A 20642-nucleotide genomic window follows, 5' to 3' on the forward strand; every position below is an offset into this window, starting at 1 on the left:
ATATAACAGATGTTAACTTCTTTATTCACTTCTATACTTCTTTCACTCACTATTCTTAACAGTCCAATCGCATCTCTTGTTCCCCTACCCTTCCTGAAATCAAACTGATTTTCTCCAAGAAATTCTTCCACTTTAGATGCAATTCTTCATGTTAAGATTCTCATAAGTATTTTTGATGTATGGGAAATGAGGCTTATTGTTCTAAAATCCTTGCAGTTCACTGCATTACTTTTATGTCACTCATAAAAGTAATGCAGTTTTCCTTCGAGTCAGAGTATAAATATTAAGGTCATAAAATCTTTTGGTAGTTCTTTGTTATAAATTAAATTTATTATTTTGGTTATTTCTTCAGTTCCTTTCTTCTGAAGTTGTTTCAGGAATTCTGCAGGTATTTCATCTATTTCTTCTGCCTTTCCACATTTTAGTTGTTCTTTAATGGCCATTTCTATTTATGTCTTCAAAATCTCTGGGCCTAAATCATCTTCATTTAGCTTCTTTATATCTTCTAATGGCAACTCATTTGGTCTATTTTCCTTGTCATATAGATCTTGAATGTATTCCTTCCATCTCATTAGGATTTTATCTTCTTCAGTTATGATTTCTCCTTTCTTATTTTCAATGCCTCTAGCTCGAATTCCATTTCTCTTGTGATTCATGCTTCTTACTTTTTCATATAAAAGACAATACCTTCCCACTCTCTCATAATTTTCCATTTCTTCACATTGTTTTTTAAGGCAATCTTCTCTACTTCTTTCTGCTTCCCTTCTCAATCTGTCATTCAGGGTTCTATATTGTATTTTCCCTTCTGGGGCGTCTTTATTTTTCCATTTTCTTCTTTCTTCCATTAGAGAAATCATATCATTAGTTATCTAAGGTTTTTTTTTTATTCTTTTAGCTCTTACATATCCAATTTCTTCTTCATTTTCTCTTTAACTTGTTCCCATTTCTTTTCTGAATCTTCAGTTTTGACAAAACTTGTTTCCTCTAATTCTTTCTCCAATCTATTTCCAAATTCCTTGGTATTTTTTAATTTCTCTAAGTTCCATTTTTTCCTTTTCATAGCTTCTTTTATTTTCTTTTAGTTTCTTTAGTTTTGAATAGTAGGTTGTGGTCAGAGTAAATATCAGCTCCAGGATATGTGCATGCATTTTTTACACTATTCTTGTATCTCTGATTTACTAAAATGTAATCAATTTGATACCTTTCCGTATCTCCTGGTTTTTTCCATGTGTATAGTCTTCTCTTAGATTTTTTAAACCAAGTATTTGTAATTATTAGCTTATTTTCTTTACAGAATTCCACTAACCTTTCCCCTCTCTCATTTCTATTACCTAGTCCGTATCTTCCTACTATACTCCCATCCTCTTCTTCTCCTACAACTCCATTCCAATCTCCCAGGAATCATATAGTCTTTTCTTTTTTTCTTCTTATTCTTGTAACTTTTCTTCTTGGAGCAGTTCTTGTAACTGTTCATACATTTCCTCTATTTCCTCATCTGATCACTTGTTGGCATATATATACCTGCATTATTGTTATGTCCACTGGTTCAGCCTTCAATTTTACCACCATAATCCTGTCATTCAGACAGTTTATGCTAATGATGCTCTTTGCTGTTCTTTTATTAAAAACTAGTGCAACTCCTTTTTCCTTTTTATCTCCACCCGAGTAAATTACTCTTACTTCGTCACTATAAAAATCACCTATTCCTTTCTATCTGACTTCACAGAGCCCTATGATGTCAATTTTTCCTTTGTCCATTTCTTGTTTGAGATTTTCTAATTTTCCACATCTGTTCACTGTTTCATGGTCAGATAGCCTTCTTTGCCAAGTTCTTAGTCTGTAGATATCACTCTACTGCTTGCATAAAATAATTCACAAACTAACATTAAAATATTTCATGGGTCACCCATATCTTTCATTTACTACTTCTAAAAATTGCTGGAAGTAGAAGCTTGATCATGTTCTTCAGTGCTCTTGGAATGGTTTTATTTTGAAATATTTCAAAATGAAGTTTTTCCCACCATCAATCTTTTGATGCCTTGTATCCTTGCAGCTTCTATTCATCCTTCCTAATATGTTCTTTTGGATATCTTTTTTCTAGATGATACTAGTTTTGTAAAAGTAGAACACTTACGAAGGTGAATAACGTTGGACAAGTTTTTAATTTTTCCTGATTTTGTTAGCTGCAGCTTTATCTGCTGAGGCTGCTTCCCCACTTTGCAGATGGTTTGATTTCAGTTCTATTCTTAACCCATAACTTGCTTCAAATTCAAATGTGCACTAGCATCTTATTTCTTTTTCACATCAGAAAATATGTTCTGTGCCTTCTCATAAATTATACTTCTGCCGATACATCTGAATCTTTTTTTTTTTTTAATGTCTATTTGTAAACCACTTCAACAGTTTCTTTCCAAAAAGCAGGAAAATTTCTTCCAGTAACTTATCTGCTTTTATGGAACTTTCCACATGCTTTGAAAATTCTTACTAATGAGAATGTCTTTCACAATTACTATGATGCACATCTATTTGTACTAGAGTGCAGAATTTTGGCTGAATGTGTAATGTGTATTAATTACCTAATCATAGAATGTTTATTGCAATTTTTTGCTTTGATACTACCTGCATGAGACACCAGATGAAGAGCTGAAGATTTGTTCTTTCTCTTACTAGAAATACACAAATTTCCAATACATGAATACACAAAAAGTTGGCATGAACAATAGATGAATACACATTTTATCATGTGCCATTTTGTGGGTTAAGTGCTTTACTCCCAACAAGTACACACTTTTTTGTTAACAGGCAATATTTGAAATTACTCTCATTTCAATTGGGTGAAGAAAAAAAATTGCCATGCCTTGGAAAATCATGTTCAAGTACATTTGAATGTGACTTTGTTCTAAGCATGGAGATTTCATGGAAAGCAATAGCACATTAAGCAGACAACACTGTAATACCATCATAGTAGCCCGTACACCTCTTCTAGGCATGCATCAGGAGTTAAAGATGATAAATTAAGTATCCCACATTATAGATTTTAAATGTTAAGTTTCATACTAACAAATGCTTTGTTCAGATTTTTTCCCGATCCTGAATGATTTATTAGAATTTTCCTGTGTCATTCAGATTCAGTTAAGCCTATACACAGTAATCTGTTTATGCAACCTTCAAAACAACCTTTGCATCTCAACTAATTCTGGTAAAGCACAATGTAAATGTCCTTTAATTATCATAACTCATTATTCAGACAACTGAAGGGTTGGATAAATGGTAGAGTACTGTATATTACTGAGTACTGTATATATATTCTGGTTGAGTTCATTTGAATAAGCAAAAGCAAAGTACCCGTGAATTTAACTTAAGTACTTCAACTGAACTTCAGATTTTGGCTATATGAGGGTGATTCCATAATGGCCATTTAACTTTTAGAGGTGATATAAAGAAAACAACTGTATCACCTTTCACATATCTTTCTTCAAGTTTCAAGAAGTAGTAGTAGTCACTGGGTGTTAGATCTGGGCTGTAGGGTGGGTGTCCCTGGAAGCCACAGTCATTCACTGCAGCCTTTGCAACAATAGCCATATGGACGAATTGTCATGAAGCAGGCAAACACAATGACTCAGCATTCCTCGTCTCTTCTCCTTTATGGCACTGCATAGTTTATGCAGGAGTGAGCATAATATTCTGCATTCACGGTGGTATTCCTTTTCTTGAAGTTAATCAAGAGAATTCCCAGCAATTACAAAAGATTGTTGCAATGATCTTCTTGGTGGACTGAGTGACCTTGGCTTATCTTGGCATGCTTCACCTGGTTTGTGCCACTCCATGGATTCCCTTTTGGAAAGAGGATCATAATAAAGGACCATGGTTTCATCCCTGGTGACAATGGATTCCAGCACTTCTGATTCCCCTTGGCAAAGCTCTAAAAAACTTGCAGGAACAGGTCACACAATTCTCCTTCTGAATTGAACAGAGAAGTTAGGGGACCCACCTTGCACTGACCTTCATCATGTGAAGCTTCTCATGAATGATGCAAAAGACGGTTGTTATAGAAAACCCCAACCTTGCTGAGATTTCTCTGAGCTTCAGCTGTCTCTGTCATTGAGCAGTTCCTCCTCAACAAGAGAGACATTTTCCTCAGTCATCACTTCTATGGGCCAACCATCACGAAGATCATCTTCGATGCTCTCTCTCTCTCTTCCTAGGTGAAACTGTTTAGCCCATTCCTTCATGGTTGAAAATGAAGGAGAAGGTTTCCAATAAACACCATCCAATCGCTGATTGAAAACATTTAGAGAAAGCCCTTCTTTTGGTGATAAACTTTACCACAGTGTGGTACTCAATTTTTAACATTACAGCTACTTAGCGTGCCACGTCTTAGTCAAATGAGTGCCCCCAACTGAATGATGGAGGTAGAGAGTTGAAACTGGTACAATAAGCTCCGCATATATGGTGTTATCTGTCACACACGCTGTTTTAAAATTGGCATGAATTTTGCACATCCTGCCTTGTACTTCAGATTTGACATATCCTTCACACTGGACTGTATCAAGAGTCATGGCAATGGCTGTTAAATGTTAAATAATGTAGGGTTATGTTACTGGCTACTGTTATAAAAATCATTAAAGTCTAAAATGAGTGTGCTATACCTCCCAGTTCCAAGCTGAATCAATCAACCATTTCTAGTTGAAGATATTCACCAAATTCAGTTAAAGAACTAGCGCACTTAGAAAACAGTGCAATATCTTACCCCTCCAGACCTTTTCCTTCTCATTTGTAGTCACATATGTAACTCACTTCAGCCACCCTACAACCAAATGTGAAATATAGAATCTTATCTTGATTGGGTTACAGTCAAGGGAGTTTGGGGGCTAAGGCAATGTGGCAAATTTGTTTTCGTGTTCCTCCAACCACTCAGTAGTTGTACGAGTCCAATGACAAAGTGCATTCTCCTGTTAAAAGATGGCACTGTGGTTGGGGGTAGACCTCCTGCAGATATGATGGAGATGGTTGGCTAACAGGTCCCTGTAGCGTTCAATATTCAGGTGGGATGATAACCAATGGAGCTAGGGCATGCCAGTAAAAAGCTCCAAAGACCATAACACCACCTTCACTGACCTGGTGAACCTTAACTTTGCAATCAGGAGATAGGGCTTCATGCTGTTTATGCCAAATGCCAACCTGGCCATCAGCATGGTGCAGCAGGAGATGGGACTCATCACTCATAACATGAGGATATTAGGAAGGAATATGATATTGTCTGCATTCAGAAATGTGTGAGCAGAGTTAACCTCAGGTGGTATGATCACTTAAGAATGGAAGATGAACAGCTGGCAAGTTTTTATTTATTTATTTTTTTGAGGAAATAAAACAACGATCTAAGCAGATTGATATAGTAAGAAGTGCCTTGGAGTCCTGACAGATAAGATTAATTTGGAGGAAAATTGTTAATAGGAGATCAGCAATACTGTAAACTTAATCATGTAACATCGTCACAGTATCCTGTACACCCTCTTGAGAGTACTTACCAGGAAATTAATTATATTTACTTTTATCATCTTTAAAACAAAATGGTGATCACTTCCCATTTCAAATTCTCTGTGCACTCTCATGTCCTGAACCAGTGTGAACTGTCCACATTATGATCACATTATTGTTGATAGAGATCAACAATAATGTGGTCAATGAGACTGTTTTTATTTCTTGTATCTTCTCTCCACGTTAATTTATGCACATAATTTATGTTAGAACATACTGTTAACAATGACCAGTCCATGTTCTGAACAGAAATCCACCAGGTAATTACCAGTATTATTAGCTTTCTCTTTTTTTCCATGTTTTTGCAAAACATTTCTATATATATCTGGTAATTATTTCCCACTCTGCTGTTTAGATTTCTGACAAGGACCAACTTTTCCTTCTTTTTTCTTTGTGTCAACTGCCTTTTCTAATGCCTCAAAAAATTCCCCTACTTCTTCTGTGGGACTACAGGTACAAATAAGTCTGTGTCCAATTCTCCATGCTGATATATGCCTGCCATTCAAAATAATAACTGAATACTATAGTTACTCATTCTTTTCTCTGAATATAACATTTTGTATTTGTTGCTTAGAAGAATCTCACTTGTTTTTGTCTTCTTTGTTTTGGTAACTATTAAGTTGATCTGATACTTATCCAGTTCTTCTGCTATTTCTATTATTCCCCCTCTATGCTTTTTATGTTGATGTGCGAATCCTGAAGCTGAGCTGTAGTTTGTTTTGAACTACTGATAACTACAGTATTAGCTTTATAATGAATAAAACTTTGAAATGCTAGGTGTGTTTGGTGAGATGCCTAACAGAACAAAATAAAATATCAGCTATGAAGACATCCTATTATATGTTATGGGGAAAAATCAATTTGAATGGTGGCTGGTTTTGAGAACAGGAGCTCTGTTTTTTCCCAATGATTCTTTGTAGATTGGATGTCCACACTAAATACAGTGTCAGCTTGGAGACTATGGAGGTGCCTGCCAAACTACAAGGTTGATTAATGAGAAGTAGATTAGCCAAGGGTGGAAACATAGCAACCAAAAATTTCTGCATAATGTAGTAGGTGGGATTGTATGAAAGCCAAAACAGCAACAACAAAATTAGACCCAATTCTTTTCTTCCCCACTCCCTAGCAAAGAAGTATAGTCTTCTTTACAATTATTTCACAAAAGTAATAAGAATAACATTGTATCTTTGATTGGAAAAGACTTGAGTTCAGTTTTCATCATAACAAGAGGAATTTTTACGTGGGCTTTTTCAACTGAAGGTAAATTAGTTGATCTTATACAGAGGTAGCAGGGTTTCCTCCCATGTATAGGCAAATTAGCAAGAAAATACTACATTTTACAGTCAATAATGCTATTAGTGGACAGCATATGGAAGACTGAGTAATGCAGGTAGTGGGTTATGTGGTGATACATAACAATGATGACTAAGAAGTTCTCAAGATGTATAAAGATGCACTGAATCAATTAAAAAAAATTAATCATCCATTAAATCACACTTTTGAATTTATTTCAGCATGCAGAAGTGTGTAAATTGGATGTGTCTTCCACCTACTGATAACTACAAAATGTGGCTATTTCAAAAAAGAGAGCAGACTATGCATAAAAATAATTTAATTTTTGGACAACTTTATTATGTGATATTTTTATGTTTAAACAAATTTTCTATCATTGACTAATGATAGCATAAGTATAGTCTTCTTTACAATTATTTCACAGAAATAATAAGGCATTATGCCACTGAAATATACACTTAACATACTTCATTAAACTTTAATTGTCAAGAACACCAATCCTGTTTTTCTGTAATACTAATTGAAATAAATAACTTTTACTGAGTTTTGAAACCACAGAATGTCCACCTTCTTTCTAAAGTAGCACCCACACCAGAAAGACATTGTTTAAATACAGTGGGAAACTTTAGCATAAGGCTATCTACATCTCTCGGTTGAAGACTATTGTCCATTTGATGTAGATATGACCAAATATAATCTACGCTGGCTCCAAATGGATGAACATGAAGGAAAGTAGAAATTACACCTGAAATAAACAAAAGTTTTTCTAATATTTGTGTTATGCATATAAATTTTAAAAATAATATTTAATTCAAAAGCATATATGATAAAAGATAATTCATATGGTAGATATTGCTACATCACTGCTATGTAGTGATGTAGCAATATCTACATCACTGCTATGTTAGATTTCAGGTTCTAGACCTATAATATAATTGGAATTTTACTAAATGCAGCTTTTGAGAGCAATCAATTCAGCTATATCTTTAAACTGTTTGTGAAATAAAAATTTAGCAAACTGTATAAGTTACTGCACTAGTATTAGAAAGAATATGCTAAGATTTAGTAAGTACTGTTTTTTTGCTGGATTGGCAAGTACATTATTATATTCTTGCTTTTATACACATTTTAGCTAGATAATCCAACTAAAGGTTGTCCACGAAGTATCTTCATGTATATTCCTTACTAAATCACTTAAGGAATTGACAACGTAGATAACAAATATAAACTAAATTACACTTTAATAAATATTTCCGATATTTCGGCAACATCACATTGCCATCTTCAAAAGGAACTTGCAAAAAAGGCACGTGCACGTAGGCACTACAACACAGTAACTGAGAATGAAGTGATGAAGCTATCATTCTCCTAAAAGTCCTGATGGTGCCCCCTAGTGGGCTAAGTAGGTATTCTTGGCTGTTGGGCTGAAGGTCTGCTGATGTAAGCCTCTCAAATTTGGGGCAGTCTCATACAACCAAATTTGTTGAGGTTTGGAGAGTTTCTTAGGGCTGAGCCTCAGCTTCATCAGTTCATTCTCAGTTACTGTGTTATAGTGCCTACGTGCATGTGCCTTTTTTGTAAGTTCCTTTTGAAGATGGCAACGTGATGTTGCCGAAATACTGGAAATATTTAATGAAGTGTAATTTAATGTATATTCGCATCTACGTTGTCAATTCCTTAAGTGATTTAGTAATTCATAACCAACATATAAGCCTGTCTATGAGAATTCATATATATTCATATTCACACACACACACACACTTCATTCATTTATTCATGAGGTATCGTATACATATATGCACAGAGCAGTGGATTTTGCATCTAGTTTTACTTCATATCCCGTACAGAACATGCTTCTTTCTCAGGCACACCTTATTGTTACAATTCATGAAATGAATACTCATCGCCAAAGGTCTCACTAAACAACATTATCTATGCTGAACTTTCCTTTATTTCATTCACCTTATTCTGGCAAAGTATTCCACTCAACCATTCTCTAAGTAAAAAAATCTACTCCTCATTCCCCTCTCAGACTAATTTTGATCCTTCTTGAGAGCTTAACAACAGTAAATAATTCTCAGTATTATTTCAATGGCAGAAGGCATATTTCTCATGGGCAAATGATGTATTAATATATTACTGAAGGGAGGTTTAGATATTCTTCCAGAGATAGCTAAAGCCATTATAGACAAACTACCAAAAAAGTTCTGGCCAAAGTCCCATAGGCGCAATGTTATCCTAAAGAATATTTACTATAACAAACTATTTCTGTAGTTCCTATGAATTCTCTATAGTGAGAGTCAATAGTTGGCTTAAATGTTGGAAGTCTAAAATTCTGATACAGCTGATCTGTGAAATCTGGTTTGTCTATGGCAACAAAATCTTCAGTTTACACATCCAGATTTGAGAAGTCTGGTATCAGCCCCTGCTTATCCGATTCAGGTACTCAGCAAAATTAAGTAGTAGATGAGTTTCAGCACCCAGTAGAATGCTAAAAGTTTACATATTAGGGGTCTGCAGTTGAAAAACCAGTTTGAAATTCAGAGCTCAGGATTCTGGTTTTCCTTATTAATTCCAAAATGAAATCTGAGTGATCTTTTAGACACTCAGATTTCATTTTGGAAGAAATAATGTTGAGTTCAGCCAAGGCATCATGGCTGAACTCAACATTTCTTTTCGAGGGTATAGCTTTGAAACAGTTATTCCACACAGTCACTGCTAAACAATATACTGGACTATACTTAATATTTTAGGAAGTTTCTAGGACACTAGCAACTAGTCTTCTTTATACTATTTGAAGTGTCTATAGATAAGCATATATGTACATGGTGAACTGCGTACAAATCAACTACTGCTGTATATTTCATGTCTCTCCCAATTGCATGTGGAAAAGGCAAATATCCTAAAACACATTTCAGATCCAGTTCATGAATGCACAGTCTTAGCTTCGACTCCACTCTGCCAAACCACACTTTTTTTCTATAAACAAAAAACTCAACTTCCAGTTTCTTCACTTACTATTCATCTGATTTTTTTTTTTTTTTTTTTTTTTTTTGTCTCAATGGTGTGGACGTTTGTGATATCGTATTTCAGACACTTTCCAACTTGGAACCTCCTCTTTCTGATCAGATTTCTATGTTGGCATTTCCTTTCTTTAAATGTTAATTTTCTTCAGACCAACACGTGTTATAGTGAAGCCTTCCTCAGAGATTTCAATGTTCATGAGATGTGGCTTTTCATACCACCAATGAGCTCTCACAAACTGTTCTTGTGCTGTCAGTGATCCTTCCCTATATGATTTGATGTTTGCCATCTAAGCAATTCTGATCACAAACCAGTATTAATTACTTTTCTCTCATGCAGTGTTACATCCATATTTTGTCTAGAATTATAATAATTACTGTTACACCTGATATCTTAGAAATATAGTATTCTCAGCTATCATGGTGTAACATGAAGAATAAATATCATAAATTAAAACCCCTGCATGAAAAAATGAATTATTTAATGGAAAATTTCTTGCATCCAGTAATATGTATAAAACGTAAGGTTGTTGTTAAAGTAGCTGATAAAGGAAGGAATGTATTAATATTGTAATATGACTTAAAATAAGGAATTCTAACTAAATAAGTAGCTAACAAAGGAAAGTATAGATTAATATTGTAATACGATTAAAAATGAGAGAGTTAAGTAAATAAGTAGAGATGGGTGAGTCATAAAATATGTTATGTGAGAGATTAAGTTATTAAGTAGAATTCATAGAAAAAGTTTGAAAGGGGATTAAGTCAGGCTAGCACAAGAAAAGCAAAGCTATCGCTTAGGGCCGATCCCCGGATTGAAACATTGAGAACGGGCTTGCCGATCAAATGACGTTTGGCGAGAAAATGCCACCCTAATTGGTCGATGATTAAAAAACAAGTTGAAGGAGGAGAAAGGAAGTAAGAAAAGGTGCCGTTAGGGAAGCAGCTATAAAAGGGTTGGAAACCCCACGAGAAAGACTTTTTTGGATAGTCGCTTTTGGCCTTGGAGTTTGGTTTTGGTTCCGGTGGAGTTCACGGGGTTTTCCTGAGTGGCGACAGGGGTGATATCTCCTCGTCACAACACGGAAACGAAAGTGAGCGGGATTTCGATTCCCGTTTTCCCGAGTAGGAAGCAAAGGAAAAATTGCCATAGAGTCCTAGAAAAGGACGGATCTTCTTCGTTTCGACGCTAGTGATAACTACGCAAAGCAGAAAGCTGTAAAGAGATCGATGCCCTCATTGCTAATAGCAGAGCAAATATATGTGTGTTAAAGTATTCCAGAGTTACGAGAAGTCATACCAGAGGTTCGTTTGGAAAAGAATAAAGGACCATACGAAAAGCTCAAGAAAGGTACTGTAAATCATAACCTATGTTAGCTAGAAATTTGTCTGTGAAAAGTATTGTGATTCCAATACAGAACTGTTAAAGTTATACTAGGACTTTAGTATATGATAGAATGTGTTATGTGTAGATTGACTAGTGTTAAAGATTAAGAGTCCTAAGGTATTTTTTGCATGTCTATTATATTGCACAAGATATTTAAATGACATAATTGTGTGTTAGTGCAAATAACGGTATAACGGAATAGTGTGAATTAAGTAATTACGTATCCTAAGAATTGAATGCCTAATGTAATGTATAAAATAATTGAAATGTCTCAAGTATGTGTTAGCAGTGCATGATTTGTTAATCTACTTCAGTATGAATAACCAGATAGTGTGAATTGATCTAATTTATTCACATCAGGTGAATTTATGAATTAATGTGTATGGCGGCATAATCACAAATAGCCATATTGTAATAATTTAATGTTAGTCTATAAGTATTTTAGTTTAGTATTTGAATTGTACCATGTTTAGAAACTTAATAAACCTTTTGTTCAATGATAAAAGAGTTGTCTGATGTTGCTAATCCAATGCACCGCTTAAAATCATCGTACCTAATCACGCAGGAGATTTAATGTTGAGGAAAGAGATTAAGAGTCACGACTGCAATAATATTTAAATACTAAGAGATATATTCGAGATAGACTTTCTCCCTATTTATGACAACATAAATGGTGCAGTTGATAACCACTTGAAAATATTGTACTTAGTCACGCAGAAAATTTAAGTTGAGAATCGAGTTAAGTGTCACGACTGCAATAGTTACACTTTCAGATATATTTGAGTTCTTTCTCCTTGTTTATGTATGTAATATCCTAAACTAAATATCCCAAAAGGCGCAGTATAAATACAAATATTAGGGGTACTACAGGGAGCATTAACTCAGATATTAGTATAAGTTTTGGTAAAATCTCGGGCATAGAAGTTAGAAGAATATAGATAAAAGGAATTTGTAAGATTAGAGTAGAAATCGTAAATTGGGACACAACATTACCACGTGTAAAAAATGATCATAATGATTTTTATACTTCATATCCTTGGTTAGATTCATTCTGTAATCATTATCATAGGTATAGAAACATTCCTTTCCCATTTTTCTTTAAATTCTCATTGTTTTGTCTAAACTGCATTTATGCACTGGTGTCCAAAACCTAGTTTTAAGCAGAACTGAATATCCCATTGAAAGAATGGTATGTAAAAAACGTTTTAAAAAGAATTGTAGTGGAACAAAATTTACAGGTAAACTGCAGACTAAACTAAACAAACATTATTTAAGAAAGATGAAATAGTTTGAAAACAAGAACCAAACCTTGCAGTTTCAGTGACAAACTCTCATTGGTGGATATAGTTAGGGAGGCATGCAAAGTTGTCTGCAAGGACAGAAAAATAAGAATCCCATGGCAGACACAAGAAGTTAAAGAAGAAAGCATACCAAAAGTGCATACCGAATAAGTCAGCAGATTATCAGCTCCTCTCACCAAGCCATTTAATTTAAGCCCAGTACTGGGAAGGTCCTATTGGAGTGGAAAGAGGGCAAAATAGTCTCATGGCATAAAGTATGCCCCAAGATAGAAGCAGCAAATTATAGGTCAATCAGAATCCCAGGAGTGGTGGTTAAGGTATTGGAGAAATTGGTCAAAGACAGAAATCAGGGTGGATAGGAATATGATACTCTATAAGTGAAAACATGTTTTGTGAATGGTGAGTCTTGCCTAAGTAATTTGTGGATAGGAATATGATACTCTATAAGTGAAAACATGTTTTGTGAATGGTGAGTCTTGCCTAAGTAATTTGTTTACTTTTAATAATCAAATGACAATGGAAGCGGATAAGGAAAATGACTACTTATTGTGAAAGCATTTGACAAGATTCCACATAGACCTCTATTACATATATTAGAGCAAATGGGGATGGATATAAATTAGAGAGTGGACCTCAGGGACAGATATCAAAGAGTGGGTCATGGAGAAGTTTGAAATCCAAGAGAAGATATAGGAAATGATTTGACAGGAAATATCCAGTGGTTTGCTGATAATGCTTATAAAATTTAATAATGAGATGAGCATATTGTGAAGGTAACAAAAACAGTACATCAGATTATGTGGTTGTTGAAGAACACACTAACAAGCAGGGACAGAGAAGTTATCATTCCCTTTTATAAAGCCACATCTTGATTCTTGGATTCCATGGGGAAGAAGTTGTTGAGAGGATCCAGAGTCAAGTGACAAAAATTGTAGCAGGTTGCAGGTATTCTCTCTATGAGAATAGACTATGAAAATTAGATGATAGGTGAAAGAGAAGAGACACGATAGAAGCATTTCAGTTATTAAAGGAGTTTCTTAAAGTTCAAAGACATATAACTGAGAGGAAACCTCCACATAGCCTTTAAAAGAATGCGAAGAAGTTACCAGAGCTTATGACATAATGTCCAATCTCCACCTTATCAGGGTGCACCCTGTTCAGTATCAACCTGGATAATGAACGAACAAGGATGGACTGGAAGTTTGGGATTTAGCTCACCAAATTGTATTCTTATTGTCTTAAACCACAATGTGATGACAGAATTTCATGCTGGCTGAGACATCGCCCAATTAAACAAGGCCCCTGTTGTTTTCGACAGGGAACCAGGTAGAACAGCAAAAAGTCAGCTATTGAAACACATTCCAACTCAAAATCACCAGTGTTCCAGATCGGTACTATCAACATAAGCCTGAATGCAAAGAAATGGAACTAGCAGAAGAATTGGATAAGTACCAGATCGACATAACAGGGGTACTGAAACAAAAAGACAAAAACTGGAGCAAAAAAGAGTAGCTATAGTGTTCAATACTAAATATGAGGCTAATCTTCTTGAATGGCAGGCAATATCAAGTACAGTGATGTGGGCAAATATCAGAATGGGAAACTGGACGATGTGCCTACAATCCCACAGAAGGTTCTACTAAGGTAGAAGTAGGGGAATTTTTTGAGTCTTTAAAGAAAGCAACTGACACAATGAAAAAGGAAAAGTTGGTCCTTGTTGGGATCTAAATAGCAGAGTAGGAAATGATTGTCAAACACAAAAATATATTGGGAAAATTTGGAGAAAAGAGCAAAGCTAATAATAATGGCAAATATTTGTTGAATTTATGCTCAGGACATGGACTGGTTATTACTAACACCATGTTCCAACATAAAAATGTGCACAAATTCACATGGAGAGAAGAGACAAGGAATAAAAAAAAGTCTCATTGAGTATTTTATTGCTGATAGTAATGTTTTCTCCCTGGTGCAGGACACTAGAGTGTACAGAGGATTTGAAATTGGAAGTGATCACCATTTAATCTTGAGCAGGATAAAATTGAATTTCATATTCAAAAGAAGAACATGTAAGAAAGTTTTAAAGTGAATAAAAGTTGAGCAGCTCGCAGATGTGAACTGTAGACTAAAATACACAAATTATTGAAAGAAAAATGAAAGAGTTTGAAAACAGAAACCAAAGCTTAGAGATTCAGTGGCAAGCCCTGAAGAAAACATTGATGGATTCAGCCAGAGAGGCATGTGGTGAGGTTGCAAGGATAGAAAAATCAGAACTCCATGGTGGACATAGGAAGTTAAAGAGGCAGTGAAGGAAAAGAAGAAAGCATATAGAAAGTTCCTGGTGAACAAGTCAGCTTGTGCTCTTAGAGAATACAGAAACAAATGTAAGAAACTTAAACAAAAGTCATTGGAAGACTCTGCTAAAAACATAGAAAATAAGTATCAGGAAGGTGGCAAAATATTCTGGTGGCTGTTGAAAAAGCTCAGAAATGGAAGAAAGAGTGCTGTAAAAGGAATTAGAGATGATAAAAGTGACATGAAAACTGGATTAAAAAAGATATCCTTGAAGTATGAAGTAATTACTTCGAAAAATTGCTAAATGAAACAAGCAGTGATAGCACAGTGATAAAAAAAAAAAAAAAAAACACTGACCAGACATGCAATCAGGAATACATATCCATACTTGAAGTAGAAAAAGCCATCAAAAACCTAAAATGAGGAAAGGAGTAGGTGATATTCGACCAGAAATGGTCAAGTATGGAGGTATAAAAGTCTTATAGTGGCTACACTGCATAATTCAGAAGGCCTGGACAGAGGTACGAATTCCAGACGACTGGAGTAGAGTTCTCATAGTACCCATATATAAAAACGGAAATAAAACAGAATGTGAGAATTATAGAATTATTTCCTTTTTGAGCATTCCTGGTAAAATTTATGCAACCATACTTGAGAAACGGAAGCTCGATGAAGAACAAGCTGAATTTAGGCCAAATAGAGGTTGTCAGGATCAGATTTTCACTTTACGACAAATAGTTGAGAAATCGTAGGAATATAACAAAGATCTGTATTTAAGTTTTGTAGACCTACAAAAGGCATATGACAAGGTGCCAAGAGAAAAGCTATTCAAAATGCTACAATTGTATGGTGTCAATGGGGCATTACATCAAGCAATACTTAGTCTTTATTTGAGATGTAAGTCAACAGTTAGAATTGAAGGAAGTACAGGAAGGTGGTTTTAATGTTAAATCTGGTGAAAGTCAAGGATGTACATTATCCCCTCTGTTATTCATTATCTATATGGATCACATTATGAAGGAAAGTGGTATTAAACCTGATATCAAAATTGGAGATGTTAATGTCAGCTCTTTGCTTTATCTGGACAATCATGAATGCAAGGAATCTTGCAGATTTCTAGCTGATTTATACTTCTAAATAAATCTGCAAGATTCCTTGACTAAATTGAATAACTGTTGTAATAGATATGGTATGAAGGTCAGCAATTACAAGACAAAGACAATGAAAATAGGCAGAAGCATTGCAAATATCAACTGCATTGTGAATGGAGAACCTATAGAACAAGTAAAACATTTCAACTACTTAGGCACGATTTTTAGTGAAGATAAATTAATACGGAAATAGACAACAGAATCAACAAAACCAGTATGGTAGAAAGTCAACTGAAGAAATTGTGTTCAAGAATACAGTGTTCAAACCAATTTTAACTTATGGATCTGAGAGCTTGGTTAGAAATAAAACTTGACCAAAGACTAGAGACCATAGATATGAGTCCTGAGAAAGTTTAGGAGCATGAACAGATGGCATCATATTAAAAATGAGGATATTGAGAAAGAACTTGACATTGTTAGCATTCAGGAATGTGTTAGCAGAGCTAATCTCAGGTGGTATGGTCACTTAAACAGAAAGAGGAAAGATTATCAAAACAAGTGTTCACTGCCATGATGGCAGAAAAAAAAACCCAGAGGAAGACCAAGATTACTTAAAATTATAATAATGGAATTAACTCACGTAAAATATTTATTAGTAGAATTTTCACCTGAGTATCACGAGCATCTTCAGTACATGTAAAAAGGCTAATTAAACAATAACTGACAATTCCAAAGGGTGCCACCTAAGTAGCTAATGTAAGATAAGCAAAAAAGGGTCATAAAGTTGCCCAACCCCCTGTCTTCTGGACTGGTAGGCCAGTTCTCCTCGAATTCCGATGACTCAAATTTTGAAGACATGGCACTCAGGGTAGCCCCTGAGTTTCAAATAACTTGACAAAAACGTTACAGCCTACATCCGTTTCAAGCCGACGTCACATCCGTTTCCATTTCAGCTTATCATTTTATAGTATAGAGTAGATATATATACACAATTAAAAAGTTAGGAAAAATTAGCTTATTTAAAAAGTACTATCTCTCAAAAAGGGGATAGACGTAGACCATCGGATCTGTTTAAGTTTGGAGAGTGAAGTAAAGTTTGACATGTTTCTTTATAAAGCCGTTCCATTAGGAACAAGACTTTTTGTGAAGGACTCATGTCTTGTTCCAATGGACTTTGTCTAGTGTTCATGGCATGCTCTGTAAGTCCAGACTGTTCAGGTTCAAGGTATTGAATATACGACTTGTGTTCTTCTATCCAAATAAAAGCAGATCTTCCTGTTTGTCTGAAATAAGATAACCCACAAGAGCAAGGATTCTGGTAGACACTCGGATGACTGAGATGTGAAAGCTTGTGCTTTGGAGAAGTGAGAAAGGTGGCGATTTTTCTGATGGATCAATTCTACTAATAAATATTTTACGTGAGTTAATTCCGTTATTATAATTTTAAGTAATATGTGTAATCACAGTATTTCCTTACTGTAACATAGAAGACCAAGATACAGGTGGATTGATACAATAACAGTGCCTTAGAGGAGACAGAAATATAAGATATGATAATGCTGGGCTCTTGGCAGACAGCAGATTGATTTGGAGGAAAATTGTTAATAGGAAGTTAGTAATGATGTAAGTTTTATGTAGTACTATCATAATATCCTGTACACCACTTGAGGGTACATGTTAGGAATCTGATGATGAAGGGATTTTATAGGATTGACACTGAAGACTTTTTTCAATGCAGGGCAAGAAGGGAGAAAACAAGGGATTGCCAGTGGAAGTCGTATAAAAGTGTGGTTAGCAGGAGTGTTAACAACTTTGCTTGGAGGGTGGAGAATGGGTTGCTTCTTCAGTGAATGAGTTTAAGGAGAGGTATGGTAGGTATTATGTGAATGATGAATCTCCTACAATGAGTCTTCTGAATCCATGAAGATACTGTAAAAATAATCATAATTAAAATCCTGAATATTTTTACGAAATGTTTATTAGTTTTAGTTTCATAACATGCATTGTCGGCACTTGCGATGTGCCTGTTATTGAAATTGTTTTGTCAAAATGATATGTAAAGAAGTTAAATAATTGATGTACTTACTGGATTTGATATTTGTATTACTTACAGGAATTTTATTGTAATTTAAAGTATTAAGTTTTGTGTTTTTATGAAGACATTCTCTCTTGTCACTAACGGAGACAACGTTTCAGCCATTATTTATACCTAACTTGCTTACCAGTTTCATAGAGTCTCGCCGAGAAGTTTGATGTGTGATTGACAGCTGATAAGTTCGGTATCGAAGCAATGGGAGAGAAAACAAGAGACCGTTCGGAAGGATTTTAGAACACAGGCCGGCAGATATTTAGATTCAGAGGAACTTAAATTTTTTTTTTTAACGTGACAGTCAAAGGAAAATTAATAGTATATTCTGAAACAGGAATCGTGGAACTATTAAGTTTCAAAGTGGATAAATAAAAGAAAATATTGCTATAAATCATTTTAAAAGGGATATTGGAGGAAGCGCTAATTGGAAGATTTATAGTAGGTCAATAAGAATTAGTGAATTAAAGAAGAAGTTGCTATTTATGTTCTAAAGGAATGTTTGAGAAAACTCTGATTAGGAAGTTTCATTTGTATTAAGGACGCCAAATCTACCTATTATTTCTACTAAAAAGAGACAGAATTAAGTCAGGAAGATTTTATGTGTGCTACATGAGTGATGAAAAAGGATCCTGTGTAAATGAAGAATAGAATCATATATCTTTCGAAAAGGGCCTTGACAGAGAGAGAAACTGGCTATGAACATTTTGTCATTTTGAAAACAAAGTGTTTAGTCTTAAGTATAAGTTTATTTTAAAAAGGCCTTGGATCCAATTAATTTGTAGTTGGTTATGTAATATTTGTTTGAAATGTATATATATTGTTTTTGTTATATTAAATGTGTTTATTTTGTATTTTGGTCTTCAGTCAGTGATTATTTGGATTCTGAAAGAAAGAGTTAAGATCATTGCACCAATTGGAGTGAACCCTTGTGCATATAATAACATATAGGTACACTCGGAATTAAAAAAAATAATTGTTAGAAAAAGAGATCGATTAAAAATCCCTTTTTCTAACAATTATTACCAATTATTAACAATACTTATATAATAATAACAAAAGATCTCTCACACACACACACACACAGAAACACACAAAAAGCTTTCCATATTCACTTCAGCATTTGTGGCTTTAACAGTAATATAAATGAGTGTGGTATTCACTCCATGCTTCCTCTAGTTTCTTATCAGAAAGAAATCAAAAGAATGCTTGATTGGCTTGGACAGTCAAATCTGGTATCCTCTCCTATATTGTGTTTCAGAATTAGCCCTTATTCTACATCGCAATTTTGATCTTTTCTACTCAACAGCATGTAAAATAAATAAATAAATAAAAGAACCTAATAGACATCCAAGAAAATTATTGCATTAATTATTTTAACAGTATTACAACACCAAACCAACTAAATTATTTAAAAAAAAAAGTTTATTAACTGGATTTCGCTAGATTTCAGAGCACATTACATGTTATTACAGTTAAAATGAGTAAGTGAAACAATTCAAATTGTAATGGACAAAAGATCTAAATTCCGAATTTAGTGCCCTATAATGTAAAAAAGAAGTATTACAGCTACGTAAGAGATGATCTTAAGATAAGTCTCCCATTTTTTGGCAAATTAATGCAACCATACTTGTTTAGGTTAGGACTACTTCAGAGTCAGCCATGGCTATAAAGCATAGTCCTAACCTGAACAAAGATAACTGGTGTTCCAAAAACTACAATTACACATTTATTAGGCTAGCAAGATATATCATGAGAAGAACGGGCATTGTGAGATGAGATAGACAATAGGAAAAATCCCAAAAACGGAAGCAAGAAGTTAAGGAGGTTCTCAATCGATGGTTCTCTATTGTAACTGGATGAGGTGTGCCTGTTAATGGTCAAATGTTAAAAACCAAATCAGAAGAATTAGCTAGAAAGTTGGGCAATGTGAGCTTTAAAGCTAAAGGTGGTTATCATGATGGAAAACCAGACATGAAATAAAATTTAAGAAGGCACACAGAGAGAAGAACAGTGGAAATCAACTCAACTACCCAAATTACTGCAGAAGTTTAGTCTTGATGAAATCTAAGATGCTGATGAAACAGGTAAGTTTTTCCATGTCACATACCAGACAGTTTCCTGAGCTATAAACTTGCAGCGCTGTCAGGTTCAAAAAAGCGGATCATTACTGTGTTGTGTGCCATTCGGGAAGTCGCAAACAGAAGCTGTTGGTTATTGGAAAAAGTGGCAGGTCTTGATGCTTTAAATGGCTTAGAATGGGCAGTTTGCCAGTTCTGTATTATGTCAACAAGAATGCATGGATGACTTCTGTTATTTTTCAGGAATGGCTAATGAGTTGGGATGCAGATTTAAGAAAAATTCTTCTGCTTCTGGATAACTGAGCAGCACACCCTCAGATTACTCGAAAAACATTCAACTTGAATTTCTTTCTGCTAATACCACTGGACATGGAAATCATAAAAAATATCGCAGAAAGTTGATGCACTACATCCTTGAAACAACTGAAGAAAATCTGCTGCATCATCTTCAATGGCCAAAGAAATCAGTGCAAAGGTACCATTTTACAGACAGTACAATTTGTTATAGATAGTTGCCAAGAAATAAGCAGCAAAACAATTCCAAACTGCTTTG

At 34.7% G+C, this 20642-nt stretch overlaps 1 protein-coding gene across 3 annotated transcripts in view; it reads right to left on the bottom strand.

Moving 5' to 3' along the window:
* Positions 1-7133: 7133 nt before the first annotated feature.
* The window catches only part of LOC150094500 (ecto-NOX disulfide-thiol exchanger 2), a 294098-nt gene continuing 280589 nt past the window's right edge, over positions 7134-20642 (bottom strand). For all 3 annotated transcript variants that reach the window (XM_090411781.1, XM_090411779.1, XM_090411780.1), the window contains exon 14: positions 7134-7576. In XM_090411781.1, coding sequence (XP_090267907.1) covers positions 7368-7576 — 209 coding nt within the window. In that variant the 3' untranslated portion in view covers positions 7134-7367. The remainder of the gene's footprint in view (positions 7577-20642) is intronic.

The sequence above is a fragment of the Typopeltis vanoorti genome, chromosome 22, assembly GCF_054136105.1.
Source record: "Typopeltis vanoorti isolate ZY-2024b chromosome 22, IOZ_Tvanoo_1.0, whole genome shotgun sequence".
NCBI classification, from domain to species: domain Eukaryota; kingdom Metazoa; phylum Arthropoda; class Arachnida; order Uropygi; family Thelyphonidae; genus Typopeltis; species Typopeltis vanoorti.